General features: G+C 41.5%; 2 protein-coding genes across 3 annotated transcripts in view; one reads left to right on the top strand and one right to left on the bottom strand.

Annotated features, from left to right (window-relative positions):
- The window catches only part of LOC118401426 (ankyrin repeat domain-containing protein 13C), a 59,568-nt gene extending 56,626 nt beyond the window's left edge, over nt 1–2,942 (bottom strand). Inside the window, exon 1 of one of the 2 annotated variants that reach the window (XM_052475147.1) lies at nt 2,923–2,942. Coding sequence is in view for 1 of the 2 variants with exons in the window: in XM_035798914.2 (XP_035654807.2) it covers nt 544–919 (376 nt within the window). In the remaining variant the exon portion in view is untranslated. Of the gene's footprint in view, nt 1–543; nt 1,230–2,922 lie in introns of those variants that run through there. The other variant, XM_035798914.2, reaches the window with a different exon arrangement.
- A 9,146-nt stretch (nt 2,943–12,088) lies between these two features.
- Nucleotides 12,089–21,535, top strand: LOC118401425 (cystathionine gamma-lyase-like). The gene is made up of 12 exons (XM_035798913.2): nt 12,089–12,378; nt 13,054–13,135; nt 13,305–13,400; nt 15,134–15,243; nt 18,084–18,218; nt 18,423–18,480; nt 18,584–18,661; nt 18,947–19,099; nt 19,481–19,602; nt 19,850–19,902; nt 20,224–20,362; nt 20,639–21,535. Exons 1-12 carry the CDS (start codon nt 12,202–12,204, stop codon nt 20,651–20,653), a joined length of 1,218 nt encoding a protein of 405 aa, XP_035654806.1. The 5' UTR covers nt 12,089–12,201; the 3' UTR covers nt 20,654–21,535.
- Nucleotides 21,536–27,293: the final 5,758 nt, after the last annotated feature.

Below are 27,293 nucleotides of genomic sequence, written 5' to 3'. Positions count from 1 at the left end.
TATCTTCCATAGCCTAAATAAAAACACGACACTAATTTAGCCTAGCTAGCATGTGATATCAGTCAAATTCAGATATTGCTGTTTGATTTGCATTAGGTGTGCCTGGGTCAGATTTCTGTTAGTCTTTGAACCGGCGTGAGATTGACAGCTTCCCTGAAGTATGACCAATCTCATTAATGGATGCTTTTTTTCGATCATTGTATAGGTTGTTGTTGTCCTCACCTATCCATTCCTTAAGAACAACTTCCAATAAGAACAACTACGAGCTGAGCTGGGTAGGCCTTGCCCTGCAGCGTTGGGCATTTGGAAAATGGTCATCCCAAGGTGTTGGCCTGAGGGAAATGGTAGAGCAATGTCAACCACCCCAAAAATAAATTATGAAAACCAAGCTTGGAAGACACATAAGCTCGTCTACAAAGCGTGTTTAAATGTATAATTTAGTCAGCTGAAAATAAGATGAAACGATAAATGCCCACGGTACCGGTATTGCCTGGGTCAAATAGGCTAGTTTGGAACATAGATAGGGAGCCATACGATGCTTACCATGGAGATCTTTCTGAGCAATATTCTGAGTTCGAATGAGCGAGGATAAGCTTCGGACATCCCCTTTGAATACACATTCATGGACTGGAAAGCCTTCGCCGGTTCTGATTACAGGGTTTTTGTTGTTATCCTCGATAACGTCGGCGGTTGACAATGTGTTAGTGTTTGCATTTATCTGCGATTGATGATTCTGATGTTGCTGCTGTGCCGATGGAGATTTAACCAATTTGTGATTAAAGATTTTACTTGCTTTGCCCTTATTTGTCTTAGTTGAAGTAAATGTCCCAGTTGCAGCCTCTTCGTCCGGTTCCAGTAAATCCTCTTCTTTGCTCGGTTTATGATCCTTGCGAAGGGAGCGGATCTTTTCTCCTGTCATTTTCTAAACAATTGACAGCGGAGGAGAGGGTGCCGTTGACGATGACCCTCTGTGCAAATATATGTATTTCGCTGGCAAAAATGCCAGTGGTAGTCTAGATCACCCAAAATCTGTAAATTGCACAACATGAAAATCCTATATTATTCAACGAATAAAAGGAAAGAAGAATGCAATTTAAAAAGGGTAACAAATACTCCGCAGTAACTACAACTATGTCCCCTTTTCTCATAACCGAAACTGTCCCTACATTAGCGGCTCCTACAGAGTGCATCATTTGACTAGTACGGAAGAGTCATCTGCCATCTTCCGCCAGTAGTATCGCGAGAGTTTGCAAAGGTTACAGTATATATATGTAGTTGAGGAACGCTCAACTATGCTCCACACCGTTCTCCATCGAGGCGTATCTCGGGCGGAGTTGAGTTTCGATAACTGGTCACGTGATTTGCTAACAACAACATTGAGTCACCATTAGTCAATACTTGTAAAAATATATATATATTCTAACAAATGCTATTCTAAAAAAAAATGTGTACATATGTTTGTCCTGTACAACCGCGGTCCTTCCATGGGGTGCTGAATTCATACTTTTAATAAATACTTTTATCGAATACAACCACCGACTTGTTCCTATTTTGTGTTGCTCAAATTGAAACGTCGCGGCTTTGGACATACTATGTAAACATATTCATTTTTACAATTATCGACTGATGGTGACTCAATCTTGTTGCAAGCATATCACGCGAATAGTTATCAAAAGTCAACTCCGCCTCTATTTAAGAAAACGGAGTTGATTGTTCCTCAGCTACATTACCAGGGGGTGTTAGGTTAATATACATGATTGGTTGTTACATTCTCTGGTGTGACATTAGGGGATATTACAACCCAATAGCTACAATGTTACTTCTCATTAAAGGGATTGGCTACTAATGTACACGCCTACAATCAATGATGTTACAATTACTAATTACATGGTAAAGGAAATGGGGGTACCTCGTCAGTGTTACAACTGAATGCATTCAACTGAAATGTGTCTTCTGCATTTAGCCCAACCACTCTAAATCAGAGAGGTGTGGAGGCTGCCATAATCGACATCCAAGTATTCGGTGCCCAGGGAACAGTGGGTTAACTGATTGGCTACTCGTATGCTCATTTAGGCTACAATAATGTAGCGACCTGCACAGATAGCTGTGTGTTATGTGTTAGGCTAGGAGGTGGTTGTGTTGTACTGACCAGTACCCGGTGTTAGCGGGGTCCGACATGTCAATCAACCTGCTATCTGCCAATCCCGGGAATGCCTGGAATGTTCTGATGCCGGGCATCCTGGTGGTTGGCGGAGTGGCGTGGAGGGGGTTTGGGCAGGGGGGTGGAGCATTGGAAGTTAAGACCAGGTTCAGCCTTTGTTCTCTCTCTCTTACGTCTGGGCTTCACAAGAGAAGGTCACAATTGGCTTGTGGGTTATCTGTCATCTATTTGGCGTGTGCTACGGCCCAAACAGTAGCCTGTGTAAAGTTGGTTTAATAAACCGTCAATTCGCAAACTCAAGCCTCTGTCTGGACAATTGTTCATTTATGATCTAGTCAGGTCATTACAATAAGTTCTCAAGTTGTACTACAAGTCAAATTCTAGCATTATTCATAAAGTAAATAGCTACAACACTTGGATTGAGTCGATTTGTCATATCTCATTGTGTCATCATAGAACAGATCAAGAGTTTATAGATTTGCTTACCCTTCATGGTCAGTCAATCAACTTTCCTTTCTGATGCAGATATAAAATACACCGAGTGTACAAAACATTATGGTGTAGAAAGAAAGGTGTCAAAAGTGTTCCCCAGGGATGTGGGCCCATGTTGACTTCAATGCTTCCCACAGTTGTGTCAAATTGGCTGAATGTCCATTGGGTGGTGGACCGTTCTTTATACATACGGGAAACTGTTGAGAATGAAAAACCAAACAGCATTGCTGTGCGCCTGGCACTTACTACCATATACCATTAAAACTCACCTTACTATTTTGTCTTGCCCATTCACCCTCTGAATTAAACAAACTCTTAACAAAACTCCCCCGGCAAGCCAGAATAGATTACGACTCCACACTTGTTTACAGCTGCACTGAGGTCAGACAGACTTCCTGTTTAGATTAAGAAACTACAGCGCCTGCAGGAGATATGGCTCAGAAAATGTACCTCAATAGGCATTGTACTCAGAATTGTCCCATTATCCCAACTGTTACACTGACAAAACTGAATAACTGCTAAATAACTAGCAGTATTTCAATCTTCTTGTGTAGTAGTTCGGTCTGAACAATAACATGCCTTGCAGTACGGTTTTGGAAACCTAAGGAACATATTTTTCTTATTAGCAAGAACAAGAATAACAAATTAAAAGGTTAAATTACTGCATGCCTTTATAGGGTTAGGGTTCCGACACGGCCATATCTCCATGTTACAGCACTTGTTTAAAGAAGACAAATGGAAGTCAGAGGTGACCCCCTGTGCTATTTAGCCATCTAGCGTGCTCAAACACATGTGGAAGCCTATCCTATCCCAGTGTAGCTGTAAGCAAGTGTAGGTTTAGGATCTATTCTGGCTATGCCCTGGTTAGAAGATACCTTCATGAATAGAGCTAAAGGTAGTTAGCGTCTATGAATGGGCTAATTAGAAAAGGTGATAGATACCTGCTTGGAAGACACCTAGAGATACAGATTTCAAATCTTAATACTGCTTATATTGGTTTTCTGTTGTGGATTTACCTTTGGATTCATTAGCTATTTTAATCCTTTTAACCAATTTCTTTGCCTTTTTGTTTGATTTTCAATCAATATCAATTAGAACCTGTCTATGCTTACTTGGATAGATTGCCTTCTTTACCATTCAACAACAAAATAACTGTGACAAACATTAAGGGCTACTTCAAAATGGAGATTGCCTCAATAGCGCTGCCCATGCTGTCACAGACTCTACAATGGCACAGATACTAGAAGGACTGTGGATCTACACATTTCGAAATGTTACTTTTTATAGTCAAACTGTCTTGACTAACACAGGGACTGAACAACATAGCACACTGTCTCCCCCTGTGTCACAGGAGTGGAAATAGTTGTGTGATAGAGAAACGTTTATTTTTATCACAGCAACATCTCGACTCTCCCTCATAGCATCAATGGGAGTGTCATTGTTGTTATTTTTTTTGCAATATTTTGCTTTTTATGTACTAAGACAAACATACAAATGTGTTATAATAACTCTCCTGTTTCTGTTTCTCGTGTTTTACATTCAACTGAAAATATGTATGTGGATAAAATACACACAACTGTCTTCAATACACACAACTGTCTTCAATACACACAACTGTCTTCAATACACACAACTGTCTTCAATACACACAACTGTCTTCAATACACACAACTGGTGGTATAAATTTTAGACCATGTTCAAACTATGAACAAACTACATTGTACGTAATGTTGGCGTGGCGAGAGAAAATCCTGCCAGCTGGGGCGCTCAAGATGGCGACATGAGAGGGTGTAACATTTCAAGTTGAGGAACAATTTTTGGGTTTTCCCACAAAGCTTATAGTTTTAGACTGCAGTTGCATTTTTTATATATATATCGAACCATACAATGCAGCTATTTTGAATAATTTTGTCATTAAATCAAACCATTGAAATATATGTTGACAATTTCTAAAGAAAAAGCTAGCTATCGAAAAGTTTCAGCGTTAAGTTAGCCTGCTAACGTCTTCATAGCTAGTGGCATTACAATCAGGACATGACCAAACTGTTGCTGAGATAATGGATGTTGAAACTTCCAAGGAGAAAAGAGACATTGTTGAAACTCAATCGTATGCTTGCAGTGTAAAAAAGGGGGTGAATGCGACTCATACCCGAATACCCCAATCAAGGAGCAATTTCCAAAGAAGCTGAGAAGTGAACCATCAATGAGCCAGCTACAGGACAACATCGTCCGCATCCTCACGGCTAAAATCAAAGAGAACGCAGATGACATCATGAATTTGATGAAAAAGAACACTTATCACTATTGTTAACCTGAAGAAATCGATTGATTTCAATGCTGAGTAAGTAATAACTCTGAAGCAGCAGAACGGAACATTGAAAATTCAGGTTGCAAAGCAGGAGAAGAAACTCACTGAAATGGAGTCAAAGGTAAATGAGAATGACCGGTATAGTCGGAGATGGAATCTTCGAATTTATGGAATAGCAGAAAAATCTGACGAGAACATCAAAGCAAGAGTGAAGGACATTTTGCAGGGCAATAGTCTCGGAGGAGTGAAATGTTGCAGGATCTCTGGATGTAGTGCACCGCCTGGGTAGGCTGAGAGATGGGGAAAACAACCAGCCACCACGACCAGTGATCATGAGATTCATCTCCAGGACAGCGAGGGATATGACATGGAAAAGTGCAAAGAAAAATGACTATTTAAAGAATAACAACCTGGGGTTCAAGGAGGATCTGACAGCATTTGACAAAGAAGCTCGGAATCGTCTGTGGCCGATGATTGAGAGAGCAAGGAAGGGAGGGAAAAGTGCATACTTTGCGGGAGCTAAGGCTTTTGATAATGGAAGGGAAATTCACGCTGATGCCTAGCTTGTTGACAGCTGGACTTATCAAGTGAGTTGTGCAGGACTGAGTTTATATCTATTTTCTTTATGGCAGGGAAATTCGCAATGACACTCAATGTTCGCTTGATGGCTATTCGTTTTTACCAATCTATGGTACAATGTTATTTGCAATTGTATAAAAATATATATAAATATAATGTAGGTCAACCACTTGAGTGGTGCAAAGGACTGTAACCCGATTCATGTGAACGTATACAAGTTGAATATTCTTCATATAGTCACTGTGATAGTAAATGTCCATTTCTGTTTTTTCTATTAATGCCAGGGGAATCCGTAATATTTTGAAAAGGAAATCTTTATTTTTGTATTGTAAGGGTAAGTGTAAGGGTAAGAGTGCCGACTTTTATTTAATTCAAGAAACTCATGCCTGTTCCACAGATACTGCGTTTTGGAAGTGTCAATGGGGAATGATATTTGGTACTAATCGGTCAGCAGATGTCGTTATTTTTAAAGGCAACTTTAAGGGTCATATATTGAGTCAATATTGAGTCTTGAAGCAGATAATACAGGGAGTTGGATTATACTATTGGTAGATGTCAACCACGTTCAATTCATTGTTGTAAATCCTTTCAATTCATTGTTGTAAATGCTTCCAATAACAAGTCAAGTAACTGTATTTTATTTAGACATTGAGAGGAAAATAAGTAAAATTATGTCTAAATTTCCATTGGCCAAATTAATATGGGGTGGAGATTTTAATACAGTATTACATGATAGTCTAGATAGATGGCCTCCTAAGGATAGCAGTTATGTTTGTGAGATAAGGAATATATGTCTAAGGTGTTCTAGATATTTGGAGACATAAGAACCCAGAAAAGATTATGTTTACATGGAGGACCAAAGATGTATCTATACAATCCCGTATTGATTTCTGACTGATATCTGAAGATATGGCTGACAAGGTTGATACAGTCTCGATTGAACCATTGATTTTAACAGACCACAAAGGGATCTCAATATTGATAAATATGCATGGTTTGTCAACAACAAAAAGTTAGTAAAGGTTACTGGAAAATGAACAAAACTTTACTAGAGAATTAAGTATTTAAGAAGGAATTCGAGCGGAAATGGAGGAAAACTCGCCTCCCTGCGGACCTGGCATCCTTTCACTCCCTCCTCTCTACATTTTCCTCCTCTGTGTCTGCTGCTAAAGCCACTTTCTACCACTCTAAATTCCAAGCATCTGCCTCTAACCCTAGGAAGCTCTTTGCCACCTTCTCCTCCCTCCTGAATCCTCCTCCCCCCCCCCCCCCCCCCTCCTCCCTCTCTGCAGATGACTTCGTCAACCATTTTGAAAAGAAGGTCGACGACATCCGATCCTCGTTTGCTAAGTCAAACGACACCGCTGGTTCTGCTCACACTGCCCTACCCTGTGCTCTGACCTCTTTCTCCCCTCTCTCTCCAGATGAAATCTCGCGTCTTGTGACGGCCGGCCGCCCAACAACCTGCCCGCTTGACCCTATCCCCTCCTCTCTTCTCCAGACCATTTCCGGAGACCTTCTCCCTTACCTCACCTCGCTCATCAACTCATCCCTGACCGCTGGCTACGTCCCTTCCGTCTTCAAGAGAGCGAGAGTTGCACCCCTTCTGAAAAAACCTACACTCGATCCCTCCGATGTCAACAACTACAGACCAGTATCCCTTCTTTCTTTTCTCTCCAAAACTCTTGAACGTGCTGTCCTTGGCCAGCTCTCCCGCTATCTCTCTCAGAATGACCTTCTTGATCCAAATCAGTCAGGTTTCAAGACTAGTCATTCAACTGAGACTGCTCTTCTCTGTATCACGGAGGCGCTCCGCACTGCTAAAGCTAACTCTCTCTCCTCTGCTCTCATCCTTCTAGACCTATCGGCTGCCTTCGATACTGTGAACCATCAGATCCTCCTCTCCACCCTCTCCGAGTTGGGCATCTCCGGCGCGACCCACGCTTGGATTGCGTCCTACCTGACAGGTCGCTCCTACCAGGTGGCGTGGCGAGAATCTGTCTCCTCACCACGCGCTCTCACCACTGGTGTCCCCCAGGGCTCTGTTCTAGGCCCTCTCCTATTCTCGCTATACACCAAGCCACTTGGCTCTGTCATAACCTCACATGGTCTCTCCTATCATTGCTATGCAGACGACACACAATTAATCTTCTCCTTTCCCCCTTCTGATGACCAGGTGGCGAATCGCATCTCTGCATGTCTGGCAGACATATCAGTGTGGATGACGGATCACCACCTCAAGCTGAACCTCGGCAAGACGGAGCTGCTCTTCCTCCCGGGGAAGGACTGCCCGTTCCATGATCTCGCCATCACGGTTGACAACTCCATTGTGTCCTCTTCCCAGAGCGCTAAGAACCTTGGCGTGATCCTGGACAACACCCTGTCGTTCTCAACTAACATCAAGGCGGTGGCCTGTTCCTGTAGGTTCATGCTCTACAACATCCGCAGAGTACGACCCTGCCTCACACAGGAAGCGGCGCAGGTCCTAATCCAGGCACTTGTCATCTCCCGTCTGGATTACTGCAACTCGCTGTTGGCTGGGCTCCCTGCCTGTGCCATTAAACCCCTACAACTCATCCAGAACGCCGCAGCCCGTCTGGTGTTCAACCTTCCCAAGTTCTCTCACGTCACCCCGCTCCTCCGCTCTCTCCACTGGCTTCCAGTTGAAGCTCGCATCCGCTACAAGACCATGGTGCTTGCCTACGGAGCTGTGAGGGGAACGGCACCTCAGTACCTCCAGGCTCTGATCAGGCCCTACACCCAAACAAGGGCACTGCGTTCATCCACCTCTGGCCTGCTCGCCTCCCTACCACTGAGGATGTACAGTTCCCGCTCAGCCCAGTCAAAACTGTTCGCTGCTCTGGCCCCCCAATGGTGGAACAAACACCCTCACGACGCCAGGACAGCGGAGTCAATCACCACCTTCCGGAGACACCTGAAACCCCATCTCTTTAAGGAATACCTAGGATAGGATAAAGTAATCCTCCCCCCCTTAAAAGATGTAGATGCACTATTGTAAAGTGGCTGTTCCACTGGATGTCATAAGGTGAATGCACCAATTTGTAAGTCGCTCTGGATAAGAGCGTCTGCTAAATGACTTAAATGTAATGTAAATGTAAGTACCAGGAATTATTGATATACTGGAATTGTGCCTGTGTTATGAATACGTTTGGAAGTTACTGGGAGCTAATGAAATTTGATATAAGGCTTTTGGCTATTTCAATGGGGAAAGAAATTGCTCATGCCAAGAAAAATAACATGACATCATAAAGGAAATAATGGATGATACTAAAACAATTGAACTAACTAATCAGGAATTACTGGAGCTATAATCATTGCAAATGCAGTTAGACTGTATCTACGAGGAAAAGGCCCGGGGAGTGTTTGTAAGATCAAGACGAAGAGGGAGAAACTAATACAAAATATTTCTTTAATTTAGAAAAAAAGGGCTCGGATTAATTAAATTAATAATACTCCCAATGAAAATCTAAAATAAATCTCTCAGCATGCTGCCCAGTTTTATCAGAATCTGTATACATCAGCCCAGCCAACTTCCAATATGGATCTTTTCTTAGACAATGTAGCAAACATTGCTAAGAAGATAGATAATGATTTCAGGGATTTTTGTGATGATGAGTTATCAGAAATTGAGATAAAAGACTATTAAAAGCCTTAAGGACAATAGGTCCCCTGGAAATTATGGTTTAATAAGCGAGTTTTATAAAGCATTCAATGATAAATTGATTCCTTTTATTCTTGCTATGTTTCAAGAATCAATAGAAAAAGGGGAGGCTTCCTTAAAGAAAGGTGTAATTACTTTGATTCCCAAATCTAATAAGGATACTCTTTATATAGACAACTGGAGACCCATTAGCCTGTTGATTAATGATGGGAAATGATTTGCCCTTGTATTTGCTAAGAGGTTGAAACAAGGCTTTCATCATATAATTGATGAAGAACAATCTGGTTTTATGCATGGTCGACACATTAGTAATAACATCAGGTTGATCTTAGATATGATTGACTATAATGACCTCATCCTTCATGATAGTTGTCTTATGTTTGTTGATTTTTATAAAGCTTTTGACACTGTAGAACATGAGTTTATGTTCAAAGCAATACGTTTTTGGGGGTTTGGTGACTTTTTTTTTTTAAAGCAGTCCAAACTTTATATGGTGATTGTACTAGCTCTGTAAAATGAGCTCATGGGACATCCCAAAGATTTGATATTGGCCGTGACATTAGGCAGGGCTTCCCAATTAGTCCATTTTTATTTTTATTGGTTACTCAAATTATGGCTCTTCATATCAAGAAAGGGAATTTTCAAGGTGTTTCAGCACTTGGCAAGGAATTTAAACTATGTCAACTGGCTGATGATACTGTTAGAGGCTGTGTCTTTCGAATCCGGTATCAGGATTCACAGATTTTATTCTATGCCTGCTTTTTATTAAGTGAGCAATAAATGGTAAATGCAATTTTCGTATATATGGGTTCACTGTATCACCACGCAGGGCAAGCAGAGAACTGACAGGATGTACGTAAACAGTTGTTCTTATACTGTGATAGACATAGTTCCAACCCATCTCTTGGCCTATCACAGTAGAGGCTGAGCGTGGTTTAGACTTGCTCAGCCTATCGCAGGCGCTCAGACTAGTCCTAGTCTCTTGGCGCTTCTTGGAGTCCACCCTCTGTCCATGTATAGATTCTCACTGTTCTGGTATCACACCCTAGTTGTAAAAATTTGCTCAGTTCCTGCTATTGTGTTGTTCAGTATTTTTCCATCTCAGTTAAACCTTGTGATGACCACCCCTCCCTATACCTGATTACCACAACTTTGTAACATGCAGCAAGTCACACCATGTGCTCAATATTGTCACACACACAGACAGGCAAGGCAAATGTAGCAAACAGTACACCGCTTTGCAACATGCAAGTCACACCATGTTACTCCGTTCTTGTCACACACACAGATAAAGACAAAGCAGCTGTTGTTCAAACAATTCAATCTTAAGTAATATGGTAGCGGGTTTAAAATGCATTAATCCTAAATCCTTACAATACCACCATATTTTTAAGAGATAGGAATGAGGTTTCTAAAGCAGTTTCCTGTATTGAAGACTTCGAAGGTTTGAAAAATAATATCAATAACTCAGTCGGCAGGGTAGCTTAGTGGTTAGAGCGTTGGACTAGTAACCGGAAGGTTGCAAGTTCAAACCCCTGAGCTGACAAGGTACAAATCTGTTATTCTGCCCCTGAACAGGCAGTTAACAAACTTTTTCTAGGCCGTTATTGAAAATAAGAATTTGTTCTTAACTGACTTGCCGAGTTAAATAAAGATAAAATAAAAAATATAAAAAATTAAAAATTCCACTCAAGGATTGTGTTTTACAGGAAGTTTATGGTATCCCAATTAAAGATAAGGTTACAATTTTACCCCTCACAGATACTTTTTATGGAACAACAAAGATATACGATTTAAAAATTAGTCTTTTTTTTTCATAACTGGTTTGAAAAGAAAATTATTTTGGTTGGTCAGTTACTGAATAAGGATGGATATCTACTCTCATATTGGGAATTTCTTGAAAAGTTTACAATTCCAATAACCCTGAAAGAATATGCAATTGTTTTTGATGCGATTTTAAGGGGGGTTGTATCTCTTTTTAAATTCCTCTGTGGTTGATGTAAGTAACAGATTTACATTAAAATATATTCATTGTCAATATTAACATCAAAGATAAATGCAGTAATAAACAGATTATGAATATTGTTTGTTACTACAATTCCCTCACAAGATTCTTTTGGTCAAATATCTATGGTGATATACAATGGGGGAAAGCATGGAAAATTGCAAACAAATATTGTATCAGTAACAAAGTAAAGGAAGTTTAATTAAAAATGTTACATATAATTTATCCCGTGAAACATGCTTTGGAAAGATTCAAGCTGAATTTTGAATATAACTGTTATTTCTGTGGAATGGAGAAGGAGACCATTTTGCATTTGTTTTTTGCCTGTATTTATAGTAGAATATTTTGAATTGACATACAGAATTTTGTTACAAAAAAATAGGTCCGGTTGTACTATTTAATGGTTTTGATATAATGATTTATTTCAGAAATTCTGACATAGACACAGATGTAGTATATTTAATTCAACTGCTAATAATACTAGGTAAATTTCATATTCACAAATGCAAATGGTCTAATTCAAAACCTAACTTTTTTCACTTTATAAATTAGTTTAAACAATATGGCACCACTTTAATTAAAAACAAAAAGACAATTAAAACTTGTATTATTAATGAATATGATTTGTTTGTTTAGGATTCCTGGCAATGTAAATAGTTTGTATGCTTGTTAACATGTGACTATTCCTCTTGTTTGTTGATATGTGTTAATACAAAAATTAATAAAAAATCCTGCCAGCAACAAAATCAAATAAGCCACGTGCAAATACGGGTGACGTGGTACGGGACTCCCCTTTTGAAACACCAATCGGTGGTATCCTCCCCTTATAGAGAGGCTGTGATTGGGTTAGACAATATAAGGGTATTTATTACAAGTCGCTGCTTATTCACAGTTCAGTTTCCATTTAGATTATTCAACGGTGAAACATACACATCCTGTAAATTACTCTCATGTAACCGGACTTGATTTGTATCATGGCTTCAAAACACCAACAGAACGACTTGCCTGCCGGGTTCCGAGTGCAGTTCAAATCTTTTGCAACAGAGGCGATCCACGTTGGTCAGGAACCTGAGCAATGGAAATCTATGGCGGTGGTACCACCTATTTCTCTGTCCACCACGTTCAAGCAGTATGGACCTGGAGATCATGCTGTAAGTTACCTAATGTATACAATTTGGCTTACGTTAAGACCGTAGGGGAACTGTAGTAGGAGTTACCTGCGGGACAAATCTGAAATGTTTTGAATGTTTATTATGACCTGAAATGATAGTAGCTATAATCATTGTATATCCAGCAAGATTTTTTCCCCTATGTACTGTATCTAGATAGTTCATGTCTAGCAGTAACCCTATATAGGACCCCGTACGACATATATATATATATATATATATATAGGGCTAGTTTAACAGTAGCCAAGGCCAGCAATAACCTAGGTGTCTGGTATCGAGAGGCGTTCGTTCAGCATGGGGTATCATACCGGTCTGGACGGTATACTGAACCGGTCAGGTTAAACGAATTTTCAGGGTTAATTAAATATTATTTTGTATGACATACTGTAGTAGCAATGTACTGTCTTTTGTAGCATCTTTTCCTGCCCAGAACGAGCTTGGCTCATTTTGCACTTATTCACAAGTCAGACTGTTGGTTGCACAATGTCTTACAGTTATGGGAAATTACCTTTGTTGATGAATACTGAAAGTGTTAACGATTGGCATTACATTTAACGAATGATTAATAGCCAGATGATCAGCAGTATCAGCATCTGTTTATTTATGAAAGATGTGGTAAATGTGGGCTCTCTGAATGTGGAATGTTGTCTTCATCAGGGTTTTGAGTACAGTCGGAGTGGAAACCCTACTAGAAACTGTCTGGAAAAAGCTGTTGCTGCTTTGGATGGAGCAAAGTATTGTAAGTGTTCATGTCTGACACCTACCTCCATGAATTTGTATCTAATAAAATATAACAGGTTAGAAAATGTAGGCCTATAGCTTACAGGTAGAAAATACCGCTATACATTTAACGAGACTCCTGTTTACAACTTGAAGAGAATGTATTCTTAACCGGGAATTTTCTGCAGGTTTTGCTCTTGCTTCCGGGCTGGCTGCGACTATGACCATCACTCACATGCTGAAAGCTGGAGATGGCGTTGTCTGCATGAGTGATGTATATGGAGGTAAGACTTGGCCCAAAGTGTCTGTAAAAGAGTCTGGAGAATTACCAAAAGGTAGACAAATGTTGCCAGTGAAAGAGTACACACATGCAGTTGAAGTCGGAAGTTTACATACACTTAGGTTTGAGTCATTAACTTGTTTTTCAACCACTCTACACATTTCTTGTTAACAAACTATAGTTTTGGCAAGTTGGTTAGGACATCTACTTTGTGCGTGACACAAGTAATTTTTCCAACAATTGTTTACAGACAGATTATTTCACTTATAATTCACTGTATCACAATTCCGGTGGGTCAGAAGTTTACATACACTCAGTTGACTGCGCCTTTAAACAGCTTGGAAAATTCCAGAGAATGATGTAATGTCTTTAGAAGCTTCTGATAGGCTAATTGACAGAATTTGTGTCAATTGAAGGTCTACATATGCATGTATTTCAAGGCCTACCTTCAAACTCAGTGCCTCTTTGCTTGACATCATGAGAAAATCTAAATAAATCAGCCAAGACTTCAGAGAAACTTTTTTTTTGTAGACCTCCACAAGTCTGGTTCATCCTTGGGAGCAATTTCCAAATGCCTGAAGGTACCACGTTCATCTGTACAAACAATAGTATGCAAGTATAAACATCATGGGACCACGCAGCCGTCATGCCGCTCGGGAAGGAGACGCGTTCTGTCTCCTAGAGATGAAAGTACTTTGGTGCGAAAAGTGCAACTCAATCCCAGAACAACAGCAAAGGACCTTGTGAAGATACAGGAGGAAACGGGTACAAAAGTATCTATATCCACAGTAAAACGGGTCCTATATCAACAACCTGAAAGGCTGCTCAGCAAGGAAGAAGCCACTGCTCCAAAACCGCCATAAAAAAGCCAGACTACAGTTTGCAACTGCACATGGGACAAAGATCATACTTTTTGGAGAAATGTCTGATGAAATGGAACTGTTTGGCCATAATGACCATTGTTATGTTTGGAGTGGAAAGGCTGAGGCTTGCAAGCTGAAGAACACCATCCCAACCGTGAAGCATGGGGGTGGCAGCATCATGTTGTGGGGGTGCTTTGCTGCAGGAGGGACTGGTGCACTTCACAAAATAGATGGCTTCACGAGGAAGGAAAATTATGTGGATATATTGAAGTAACATCTCAAGACATCAGTCAGGAAGTTAAAGCTTGGTCGCAAATGGGTCTTCCAAATGGACAATGACCCCAAGCATATTCCCAAAGTTGTGGCAAAATGGCTTAAGGACAACAAAGTCAAGGTTTTGGAGTGGCCATCACAAAGCCCTGACCTCAATCCTATTGAATATTTGTTGGCAGAACTGAAAAAGTGTGTGTGAGCAAGGAGGAATGGGCCAAAATTCACCCAATTTATTGTAGGAAGCTTGTGGAAGGCTACCCAAAATGTTTGACCCAAGTTAAACAATTTAAAGGCAAGGCTACCAAATACTAATTGAGTGTATGTAAACTTCTGACCCACTGGGAATGTGATGAAAGAAATAAAAGCTGAAATAAATAATTATCTATGCTATTATTCTGACATTTCACATTCTTAAAATAAAGTGGTGACCCTAACTGATCTAAGACAGGGAAGTTTTACTAGGATTAAATGTCAGGGATTATTTAAATGTATTTGGCTAAGGTGTATGTAAACTTCTGACTTCAACTGTATTTGTAAGTATGGTTTGATGCATACAGCCATTACCATGAAATGGTAATACATGATTCCTTTTTCTCTACAGGCACCAATCGTTACTTCCGGAAGATTGCTACAGAATTTGGCTTGGATGTCTCCTTTGCTGATTGTACCAAAATCAAGTTGCTCCAGGCCGTTCTTAAGCCAAACACAAAGGTAGGTGGAATTCTAAGTCTGCTTAGTTACCTTATTCTATTGATTTATTTTCACCTTAATCTCAAGTTTGAAAGAATCCAGGTTTCAGGTTTCCAGGCTGTTGGTGTGAGAATAGATGTCATCCAGCATCAGCACTAGCGTTTCGCTTTTGTTCTTCAAGTGCTCCACCCTGAGCTTTGCCATGAGTCATGGCATCATCAAGGAGAAACTTCACGGTGACTTTTCTCTCCTGTCCATGCATGGCCATAGTTTAATACCTAGATCTTATAGATGTACTTTTTTGATTAGGAGCCAAAACTATGAAACTCAAATGACACCTGCTACTACAAGGCTAGATACTGTATATGATTGATATACAGTGGGGCAAAAGGGTATTTAGTCAGCCACCAATTGTGCAAGTTCTCCCACTTAAAAAGATGAGAGGCCTGTAATTTTCATCATAGGTACACTTCAACTATGACAGACAAAATGAGAAAAAAAATCCAGAAGATCACATTGTAGGATTTTTAATGAAATGATTTGCAAATTATGGTGGAAAATAAGTATTTGGTCAATAACAAAAGTTTACCTCAATACTTTGTTATATACCCTTTGTTGGCAATGACAGAGGTCAAATGTTTTACATTTACATTTAAGTCATTTAGCAGACACTCTTATCCAGAGCGACTTACAAATTGGTGCATTCACCTTATGACATCCAGTGGAACAGCCACTTTACAATAGTGCATCTAAATCTTTTAAGGGGGGGGGAAGGATTACTTCATCCTATCCTAGGTATTCCTTAAAGAGGTGGGGTTTCAGGTGTCTCCGGAAGGTGGTGATTGACTCCGCTGTCCTGGCGTCGTGAGGGAGTTTGTTCCACCATTGGGGAGCCAGAGCAGCGAACAGTTTTGACTGGGCTGAGCGGGAACTGTACTTCCTCAGTGGTAGTGAGGCGAGCAGGCCAGAGGTGGATGAACGCAGTGCCCTTGTTTGGGTGTAGGGCCTGATCAGAGCCTGGAGGTACTGAGGTGCCGTTCCCCTCACAGCTCCGTAGGCAAGCACCATGGTCTTGTAGCGGATGCGAGCTTCAACTGGAAGCCAGTGGAGAGAGCGGAGGAGCGGGGTGACATGAGAGAACTTGGGAAGGTTGAACACCAGACGGGCTGCGGCGTTCTGGATGAGTTGTAGGGTTTAATGGCACAAGCAGGGAGCCCAGCCAACAGCGAGTTGCAGTAATCCAGACGGGAGATGACAAGTGCCTGGATTAGGACCTGCGCCGCTTCCTGTGTGAGGCAGGGTCGTACTCTGCGGATGTTGTAGAGCATGAACCTACAGGAACGGGCCACCGCCTTGATGTTAGTTGAGAACGACAGGGTGTTGTCCAGGATCACGCCAAGGTTCTTAGCGCTCTGGGAGGAGGACACAATGGAGTTGTCAACCGTGATGGCGAGATCATGGAACGGGCAGTCCTTCCCCGGGAGGAAGTTTTCTGTAAGTCTTCACAAGGTTTTCACACACTGTTGCTGGTATTTTGGCCCATTCCTCCATGCAGATCTCCTCTAGAGCAGTGATGTTTTGGGGCTGTTGCTGGGCAACACGGACTTTCAACTCCCTCCAAAGATTTTCTATGGGGTTGAGATCTGGAGACTGGCTAGGCCACTCCAGGACCTTGAAATGCTTCTTACGAAGCCACTCCTTCGTTGCCCGGGCAGTGTGTTTGGGATCATTGTCATGCTGGAAGACCCAGCCATGTTTCATCTTCAATGCCCTTGCTGATGGAAGGAGGTTTTCACTCAAAATCTCACGATACATGGTCTCATTCATTCTTTCCTTTACACGGATCAGTCGTCCTGGTGCCTTTGCAGAAAAACAGCCCCAAAGCATGATGTTTCCACCCCCATGCATCACAGTAGGTATGGTGTTCTTTGGATGCAACTCAGCATTCTTTGTCCTCCAAACACGACGAGTTGAGTTTTTACCAAAAAGTTATATTTTGGTTTCATCTGACCACATGACATTCTCCCAATCTTCTGGATCATCCAAATGCTCTCTAGCAAACCTCAAACGGGCCTGGACATATACTGGCTTAAGCAGGGGAACACATCTGGCACTGCATGATTTAAGTCCCTGGCTGCGTAGTGTGTTACTGATGGTAGGCTTTGTTACTTTGGTCCCAGCTCTCTGCAGGTCATTCACTAGGTTCCCCCATGTGGTCCTGGGAGTTTTGCTCACTGTTCTTGTGATCATTTTGACCCCACGGGGTGAGATCTTGCGTGGAGTCCCAGATCGAGGGAGATTATCAGTGGTTTTGTAGGTCTTCCATTTCCTAATAATTGCTCCCACAGTTGATTTCTTCAAACCAAGCTGCCTACCTATTGCAGATTCAGTCTTCCCAGCCTGGTGCAGGTCTACAATTTTGTTTCTGGTGTCCTTTGACAGCTCTTTGGTCTTGGCCATAGTGGAGTTTGGAGTGTGACTGTTTGAGGGTGTGGACAGGTGTCTTTTATACTGATAACAAGTGGAGGACAGAGGAGCCTCTTAAAGAAGAAGTTACAGGTCTGTGAGAGCCAGAAATCTTGCTTGTTTGTACTTATTTTCCACCATAATTTGCAAATAAATTCATAAATAATCCTACAATGTGATTTTTCTGGATTTTTTTCCCCTCATTTTGTCATGCTTAGTTGAAGTGTACCTATGATGAAAATTACAGGCCTCATCTTTTTAAGTGGGAAAACTTGCCCAATTGGTGGCTGACTAAATGCTTTTTTGCCCCACTGTATACTGTATTACCTTCCACTCAAACTAAATTGTTCATGAAATTCTGAAGGGTTTCTCTTTTATTTTCTATCTTCATGTAGTTAGTATGGCTTGAGACTCCCACCAACCCTACCATGAAGGTGGTGGATATCCAGGCCTGTGCAGCTGTGGTCCACCAACACAACAAGGATACCGTGGTGGTTGTGGACAACACTTTTATGTCAGCCTACTTCCAGGTATGTAACAAGTCTTATCCTGCCCTGTATGTGTTGTTGGTTATGTAACTAGATTGTTGGTTCAGCCCAGGGACCGTTGGAAATGAAAACCTTAGTGAACTGAATTAAAATGGATGTGTTCCTTCATTTCACGCTCGTAACACATCCAGTCATTTCCTCTTCACAGACCAGTTCATAGTGTCCTTGATTTCTCTTGCTCTTTAGCGCCCCTTGGACCTCGGAGCAGACATCTGCATGTATTCAGCTACTAAGTACATGAATGGTAGGTTCATTCTGTCTGTTCATTGATGTTGACTGAAGAGAATTTCCACACAAATAAAATCAGTTTACATGGGAGTTTAAAAAAAATCTTATTTGATTGACAGGTCACAGTGATGTTGTAATGGGCCTGGTGTCTGTGAATAATGAGGACCTGTATGACCGACTGAAGTTCCTTCAGAATGGTGAGAGATGGATCAATGGCAACTGGATAAAATCTATGCATGCTAAGCTGACACACCCGCCACATTTTTTTGCCTATGATTGAAGCACTTGAACTTCACTGTGAAGCAGTTGCTACATTTTTGTGACTTACTTTTGTCCATCAAATACCCACACATGCTCGTGATGCCATGGCTTTCCACCAATTATAAACCACTGATAAAGAAGGCTTTGTGTGTTGTTTATTCTTTGTTTGAGGGGCTGATTGTTGTGTAACGCATTGTTCTTCCTTACTGTACCCTGACAAGCCCTGGGAGCCGTACCGTCCCCCTTTGACTGCTACCTGTGTAACCGTGGCCTGAAGACCCTGCACCTGCGCATGAGGCAGCACTTCAAGAATGCCCTGGCGGTGGCCAAGTTCCTGGAAGCTGACCCCAGGGTGGACAGTGTCATCTTTCCAGGTGACGGGGGGGTTCTCTGTGGATGTCAAACTGTAGTACTTCTGTATATTGCATAACACGCATGTTTTAACTGATTCAGTGGAGTTTGGTTAAATGCGGAAGACACATTTCAGTTGAATGCATTGTTGTACAACTGACTAAGTTTCCCACCCTTTCCTTTAACATGACCTGCTTTCTGGGCAAATAGGTGATGTAACAAACATTTGGACAATGCATTCACTTTGGTAATTCTCTGGGCCAGTAGAAGCACATGTATAGTTAAACACAGCACATGGCCTCTCCAGTTACTCTCTTATTCTCTGCGCTTGAGTCGACCGCACCCGGTGGTTAAAGGATTTAACAGTCGAATGGTTTTCCTCTTATTCCCCCTTCACTCTGTAGGCTTACCCTCCCACCCCCAGCACGAGCTGATGAAGAGACAGTGCACAGGCTGCCCAGGGATGATCACCTTTTACATAAAGGGAAAACTGGAGAATGCCACCACCTTCCTCAGCAGCCTCAAGGTGATTACAGAATTGAGACGCTCACTTCTGATTCACAATATAATGCAAAGACTATCTCTACTGGACTTGTCTGGTTACGCTGCGTACACCGTAGTTGTCGGAACTATGGTGGAAAGAACAGTGGGAAAAGAAACTGCATGGTTCACCTCTATAGTATGAGGCATCATTGTATTTTACTACAGTATGCGTTGTGAATTCAATCACAGATGGACACAGTAATAACATTTTGTGCTGTTCTTTATTTCAGTTGTTCGCACTTGCCGAAAGCCTTGGCGGTTATGAAAGTTTGGCAGAGCATCCGTAAGTATTCCTACATATCATCAACAATCGTAATATTGTAATTGCTATGATATCGAGATTCAAAATGTTGTCAGCTGACCCAAAAATGTACTTGTAATATCGAAATATAAAGTACTTTGATTGCCTCACTTTTGAACAATAATGCCACACGGGGGCAGCAGTGGTCAAGAATAAATATTGTATTTCTCTCTCTATATATATATATATATATATATATATATATATATATTACTTAGAAGTTTTGAAACCAACTGTTTAAACAGTGCCAATATAATTAGCATTTTTTCATATTTAGCGATTTCCCTTTTCTTTCCCTCTCAGGGCGATAATGACCCATGCGTCTGTTCCAGAGAGTGATAGGGCTGCCCTAGGGATCAGTGACACACTGATACGTCTGTCTGTGGGGCTGGAGGACGAGCAGGACATCATTGAGGACCTGGAACAAGCCCTGAACGCCGCGGTATGTACACTACTGCACAATACACTACACTCTGCCTGCTCATAGCATACTCCCTGAAAACAAGTCTCTAACCTCAGATAGCCTAGCACCAAGAACCACTGATTTCTGGCTATTGCGAAGTAGGGTAGCTCTATCAAATCCAGACAAATGGGACCTGTTCAGTGATGATAATCACTGGAATATTTTGTCCCAAACACATCCACTGAACATCCCATTGCCCTCGACTATCCTTACCACACAAATGGTTGTTTCCATCTTTTTGTTTTCTTTGAGCAGCATCCGAATAAGTAATGTCTTCACGACGTCCCAAGACCAGCGGTTGTCTGTCGTCAGCGGGGCGGAGCAAAGGCAAGAATACCCGGTGTTTCTAGCCGTGTACAAGGAGAGAGCAGCGAGATGGTGCCTCAACACAGCACACACAAACTGTATTTATGAATGCACAAATCAGGGAAAAACCTGCTCTTTAAACATACGCTTTCTTAATTTAATTATTGATAACCTTTTTTATCATCAATTCTTTGAATGCTAATTTTATCAGGAGGAAGTATTCCTAAATTTTATTTCTTACTGCTTTTGCTCTGTGTGTGTTTTTTGTTTGTCATTGTGAATGACTGTCTTATTCAATTAAAACTGGTATTCAGGAGTAAGGGAAAATGGCATTCAGTTGTCTTTCTGCTTCATATAGTTAAACATGAAAACTCATGTACGGTACATTGAACTATGAGAAGAATGTCTTGCTCTGTAAATGTCAGGACAGCAGTTTTAATTAAATACAACGGTGTCTGGCTCTATCAGATGTATGCCTAGTAAAGGAAGTTGGACCATGAGGGCGTGCCAACTGCATGCTTGTCCTTGCCCTGTGTCAAACACTTTTAGTGCAATGACTCAAACAAGTATTATTCTCTTGAGCAATGTACAAAGTTCCAGTGGTATTGCTAAACTCAACTCACAGGCTTGTTCTCAGATCAAAACACCCAATGTCAGGGTTTTCTAACTGAGAACTGACCAACCCCACGTTGTGTTGGAGCTCTTCACTCAGTTGACAGAGTTATCAATCACATATCATACTTACTGTATCGCTGATTGCTACGCAAGTATGTGCTTCAATTGGGAAAGACTATGTTTGATCAATGTCATCTGTGTGACCAAACTCATTAAATTAACTTTGCAGTACATCATGTTGGAACTCTCATTCACTCAACTGTGTTATAAATCACATATCATACATACTGTATCTGTTTGCTACTTAAGTGTATGTTTCAATGTCTGATCTATGTTATCTGTGTGATGTACTGTAGAATGTAGGCTACTATTTATTAAGCTGTTGTAAACAATGCAATGGAGTAAAACAAATGTATAATTTTGTTTAACCTCTACGGGATCGGTGTCCCTAAACCAGGACGGTTATTGCTATTGTGACTAGAATGACATGCAACAGCCAACTTTCTGGGACATAGACATGTCTTATGGGCAGAGAGCTTAAATTCTTGTTAATCTAACTGCGGTGTCCAATTAACAGTAGCTATTACAGTGAAATACCATGCTATTGTTTGAGGAGGGTGAGTGCACAACAACAACTTTCATCACGGCAACTGGTTTGACACATTCACCTTTGAAGGTAAATAATGTTCTTACATTCAGTAATCTTGCTCTGATTTGTCATCCTGTGGGTCCCAGAGATAAAATGAAGCATAGTTTTTTTTAAAATAAAAATACATTTTTATGTTCAAATGTAGGAACTGGGGTCTACAATTTGACCCCACTGCTGTCTCTGGCTCCCTGCCCGGCCATCTAGATGTGTGAAAGTTAGTTTATAGGCTAATGATCCATCATGTATGACATTCTTGGGAGTGTGTAAACTTTTACATTTTTTTATGTATGTTCTCTATAGTTATGTACTTGAAAATGTATCAGTTGACCAATTCGGCACATTTGGAAAAACTCCTGGCAGACTTGATACGGCCTTTCTCTCGCATTTCAAAGATGATGGGAGAAAAAAATGAAAACCTGTTTTTTTTGTATGAACTTTTACCATATCTAATATGTTATTAATATGTACATTAATTTCACATTTCTACAAACTTCAGTGTTTCCTTTCAAATGGTATCAAGAATATGCATATCCTTGCTTCAGGTCCTGAGCTACAGGCAGTTAGGTTTATGTGTGTCATAACTAAGTTTATCCGCCCACTGTAAAGACAAAGCATGATGACATAAGCACATATGTATAACCTCCAACTCGGTGGGGTCAACTCCTTACACATCTACACAGCCAATACATCTGTTGCTAGGCAGGAACATAATTGGTTCCTCTCACTGGTGTAGTCATGGCCCTGCCTGATGCTAGAACCTTCGTGGACGTGGAAATGTATGAGTGGCAGTTAGGACTGTAGTAGAGTTCAAGCCGCACTCCCTGACCAGCTATCAAGTGTCTTCACTGACATTATACATTTGATTAATTTAGCAGACACTCTGGGTTAAGTACCTTGCTCAAGGGCACTTTTCACTTAGTCAGCTTGGGGATTCAAACCAGCAACCTTTCAGTTACTAGCCCAACGATCTTAACCAGTAAGCTACCTGCCGCCCTCTCCCTGACCCAGTCCGTAATGCCTACAGTCCCTGTGTCCGTAGTTCCTGCGTCCAAGAACGCCAAGGTAACCTGTCTAAATTACTATCGCCCCGTAGCACTCACATCTGTAGCAATGAAATGCTTTGAAAGGCTGGTCATGGCTCACAACACCATCTTCAGACACCCTGTACCCACTGCAATTGGCATACCGCCCAAACAAAGCCACAGATTGACACAATCCCTATTGCACCTCTGTCACCTGGACAAGAGGAACACCTATGTGAGAATGCTGTTTATTGACTACATCTCAGCGTTCAACACCATAGTCCAAGCTCATCACTAAGCTGAGGACCCTGGGACTGAACACCTACCTCTGCAACTGGAACCTGGACTTCCTGATGGGCCGCCCCCAGGTGGTGAGGGTAGGCAACAACACATCCGCCAGGCTGACCATCAACACGGGGGCCCCACAAGTGTGTGTGCATAGTCCCATCCTGTACTCCTGGTTCACGCACTACTCCAACACCATTAGGTTTGCTGATGACAACTGTGGTAGGCCTGATCACCGATGGTGATGAGACAGCCCATAAGGAGGTCAGAGACCTGGCAGTTTGGTGCCAGGACAACAACCACTCCCTCAAAACCAGCAAGACAAAGGAGCTGATCGTGGACTACAGGAAATGGAGGGCCGGGCAGGCTCCAATTCACATTGACAGGGCTGTAGTGGAGCGGGTCAACAGCTTTAAGTTCCTTAATGTCCACATCACTAAGGATCTATCATGGTCCACACACACCCACACAGTCGTGAATGACAATGCTTCCCCCTCAGGAGGCTGAAAAGGTTTGGCATGGGCCCTCAGATCCTCAAAGTTCTACAGCTGCACAACTGGGAGCATCTTGACTGGCTGCATCACCGCTTGGTATGGCAACTGCTTGGCATCCGACCGCAAGGTGCTACAGAGGCTAGTGGGTACTGCGCAGACATCACTGGGGCAGAGCTCCCTGACATCCAGGACCTGTGAACCAGGCCTAATCGCCAAACATCAGAGCCCTACCTCACTAATGCTCTTGTGGCTGAATGAAAGAAAGTTCCAGCAGCAATGTTCCAACATCAAGTGGAAAACCTTCCCAGAAGAGTGGAGGCTGTTATAGCCACAAAGGGGGGACCAACTCCATATTAATGCCCATGATTTTATAATGAGATGTTTGACAAGCAGGTATCCACATACTTTAATAAGTAACCTGTAAAAAGCATTTCACTGTTAGTCTACACCTGTTGTTTACGAAGCATGCGAAGAGTAACATTTTATTTGATTTCATTACACTAGTGTCAGAAGTGGGATCACACTTGGCTACTTACACCTGTTTGTGGAACTATTTCAGGAACTGTGGAATGTCAAGGTCAGATCAGTCAAATATGTAAGAAATTGGAATTGGAATTAATCTACCAAATTTGGTGATTTGATCTGGTATTACTAGCTACTAGGTTTATGAAATGTTATGTCTGTTTGCACAGTCAGGTAGGCCTCTCTTTTGCATACTTCCTTATTCAATCAAATTCATTAATAAAGCCCTTCTTACATCAGCTGATGTCACAAAGTGCTGTACAGAAACTCGAGGTCGACCGATTATGATTTTTCAACGCCAATACTGATACCGATTATTGGAGGACCAAAAAAAGCCGATACCGATTAATCGGACGATTTTTATATATACATTTGTAATAATGGCAATTACAACAATACTGAATGAACAATGAACACTTTTATTTTAACTTCATATAATACATCAATAAAATCAATTTAGTCTCAAATAAATAATGAAACATGTTCAAATTTGGTTTAAATAATGCAAAAACAGTAAAAGTGCAATTTTTGCACGTTTAAGTTCCTTGCTCTGAACATATAAAAGCTGGTGGTTCCTTTTAACATGAGCCTTCAATATCCCCAGGTAAGAAGTTTTAGGTTGTAGTTATTATAGAACTATTTATCTCTATACCATTTGTATTTCATATACCTTTGACTATTGGATGTTCTAATAGGTACTTTACTATTGCCAGCCTAAAACAGCGCAATGCTTGAAGCATTACGAAGAGCTGCTGGCATATGCAGTAAAGTGCTGTTTGAATGAATGCTTACTGGCCTGCTGCTGCCCACCACCGCTCAGTCAGACTGCTCTATCAAATCATTGACTTAATTATAATATAATAACACACAGAAACATGAGCCTTAGGTCATTATTATGGTCAAATCCGGAAACTATCATTTCGAAAACAAAACGTTTATTCTTTCAGTGAAATACAGAACCGTTCCGTATTTTATCTAACGGGTGGCAACCTTAAATCTAAATATTGATGTTACATTTCACAACCTTCAATGTTATGTCATAAGTATGTAAAATTTGGGCAAATTATTTCGCAACGAGTCAGGCGGCCCAAACTGTTGCATTTTCCCTGATTCTGCATGCAATGAACGCAAGAGAAGTGACACAATTTCCCTAGTTTAATATTGCCTGCTAACATGAATTGCTTTTAACTAAATATGCAGGTTTTAAAAAATATACCTCCGTGTAATGATTTTAAGAAAGGCATTGATGTTTATGGTTAGGTACATTCATGCAACAATTGTGCTTTTTTTGCAAATGCGCTTTTGTTAAGTCATCCCCGTTTGGCGAAGTTGGCTGTCTTTGTTAGGAAGAAATGGTCTTCACACAGTTCGCAACGCAGCACAAACTGCTGCATATACCCTGACTCTGGTGCACAGAACGCAAGAGAAGTGATACAATTTCCCTAGTTAAAATAAATTCATGTTAACAGGCAATATTAACTAAATATGCAGGTTTAAAAGTATATACTTGTTTATTGATTTTAAGAAAGGCGTTGATGTTTATGGTTAGATACACGTTGGTGCAACGACAGTGCTTTTTTCGCTGGTTATGGTTAGGTACACATTGGTACAACGACAGTGCTTTTTTCGCTGGTTATGGTTAGATACACGTTGGTGCAACGACAGTGCTTTTTTCGCTGGTTATGGTTAGGTACACATTGGTGCAACGACAGTGCTTTTTTCGCTGGTTATGGTTAGATACACGTTGGTGCAACGACAGTGCTTTTTTCGCTGGTTATGGTTAGATACACGTTGGTGCAACGACAGTGCTTTTTTCGCTGGTTATGGTTCGGTACACATTGGTACAATGACAGTGCTTTTTTCGCGAATGCGCTTGTTAAATCATCCGTTTGGCGAAGTAGACTGTGATTCAGTGATGAATTAACAGGCACTGCATCATTTATATGCAACGCAGGACAAGCTAGATAAACTAGTAATATCATCAACCATGTGTAGTTAACTAGTGATTATGTTAAGATTGATTGTTTTTTATAAGATACGTTTAATGCTAGCTAGCACCTTACCTTGGCTCCTTGCTGCACTCGCGTAACAGGTAGTCAGCTTGCCACGCAGTCTCCTGGTGGAGTGCAATGTGGGGCCAATGTGCAATTAGGGCCATGGTCGGTGTCCAAAAATGCCGATTACCGATTGTTTTGAAAACTTGAAATCGGCCCTAATTAATCGTCCATTCCGATTAATCGGTCGACCTCAAACCCAGCCTAAAACCCCAAACAGCAAGCAATGCAGGTGTAGAAGCACAGGGGCTAGGAAAAACTCCCAAGAAAGGCCAGAACCTAGGAAGAAACATAGAGAGGAACCAGGCTATGAGGGGAGGCCAGTCATCTTCTGGCTGTGCCGGGTGGAGATTATATTATTATATTATAGATTATATTATATTATATTACATGGCCAAGATGTTCAAATGTTCATAGATGACCAGCAGGGTCAAATAATAATAATAATCACAGTGGTTGTTCGAGGGTGCAACAGGTCAGCACCTCAGGAGTAAATGTCAGTTGGCTTTTCATAGCCAATCATTCAGAGTATCTCTACCGCTCCTGCTGTCTCTAGGGTTGAAAACAGCAGGTCTGGGAAAGTAGCACGTCCGGTAAACAGGGTTCCATAACTGCAGGCAGAACCGTTGAAACTGGGGCAGCAGCACGACCAGGTGGACTGGGAACAGCAAGGAGTCATCAGGCCAGTTAGTCATGAGGCAAGGTCCTAGGGCTCAGGTCCTCCGAGAGAAAGTAAGAAAGAGAGAAAGAAAGAGAGAGAATTAGAGAAGGCATACTTAAATTCACACAGGACACCGGATAAGACAGGAGAAATTGAAGAGCACCAGTAAGCCAGTAACTCAGACCCTGTAATAGGGTTAGAGGCAGAGAATCCCAGTGGAGAGAGGGGAACCGGCCAGGCAGAGACAGCAAGGGCGGTTCGTTGCTCCAGTGCCTTTCCGTTCACCTTCACACTCCTGGGAC

This window comes from Oncorhynchus keta, chromosome 22 (assembly GCF_023373465.1).
Source record: "Oncorhynchus keta strain PuntledgeMale-10-30-2019 chromosome 22, Oket_V2, whole genome shotgun sequence".
Lineage (NCBI taxonomy): Eukaryota > Metazoa > Chordata > Actinopteri > Salmoniformes > Salmonidae > Oncorhynchus > Oncorhynchus keta.
Note: the sequence above shows the minus strand (reverse complement) of the source record. Positions and strands in the feature narration are given on the sequence as shown.

Excerpts from the sequence above, each read along its gene's own strand:
- LOC118401425 (XM_035798913.2), top strand. The coding sequence starts at position 12,202 with ATGGCTTCAAAACACCAACAGAACGACTTGCCTGCCGGGTTCCGAGTG. Across the intron at positions 12,379-13,053 it reads ATGGACCTGGAGATCATGCT|GGTTTTGAGTACAGTCGGAG; the intron begins GTAAGTTACCTA and ends TGTCTTCATCAG. Across the intron at positions 18,662-18,946 it reads ACTGAAGTTCCTTCAGAATG|CCCTGGGAGCCGTACCGTCC; the intron begins GTGAGAGATGGA and ends TACCCTGACAAG.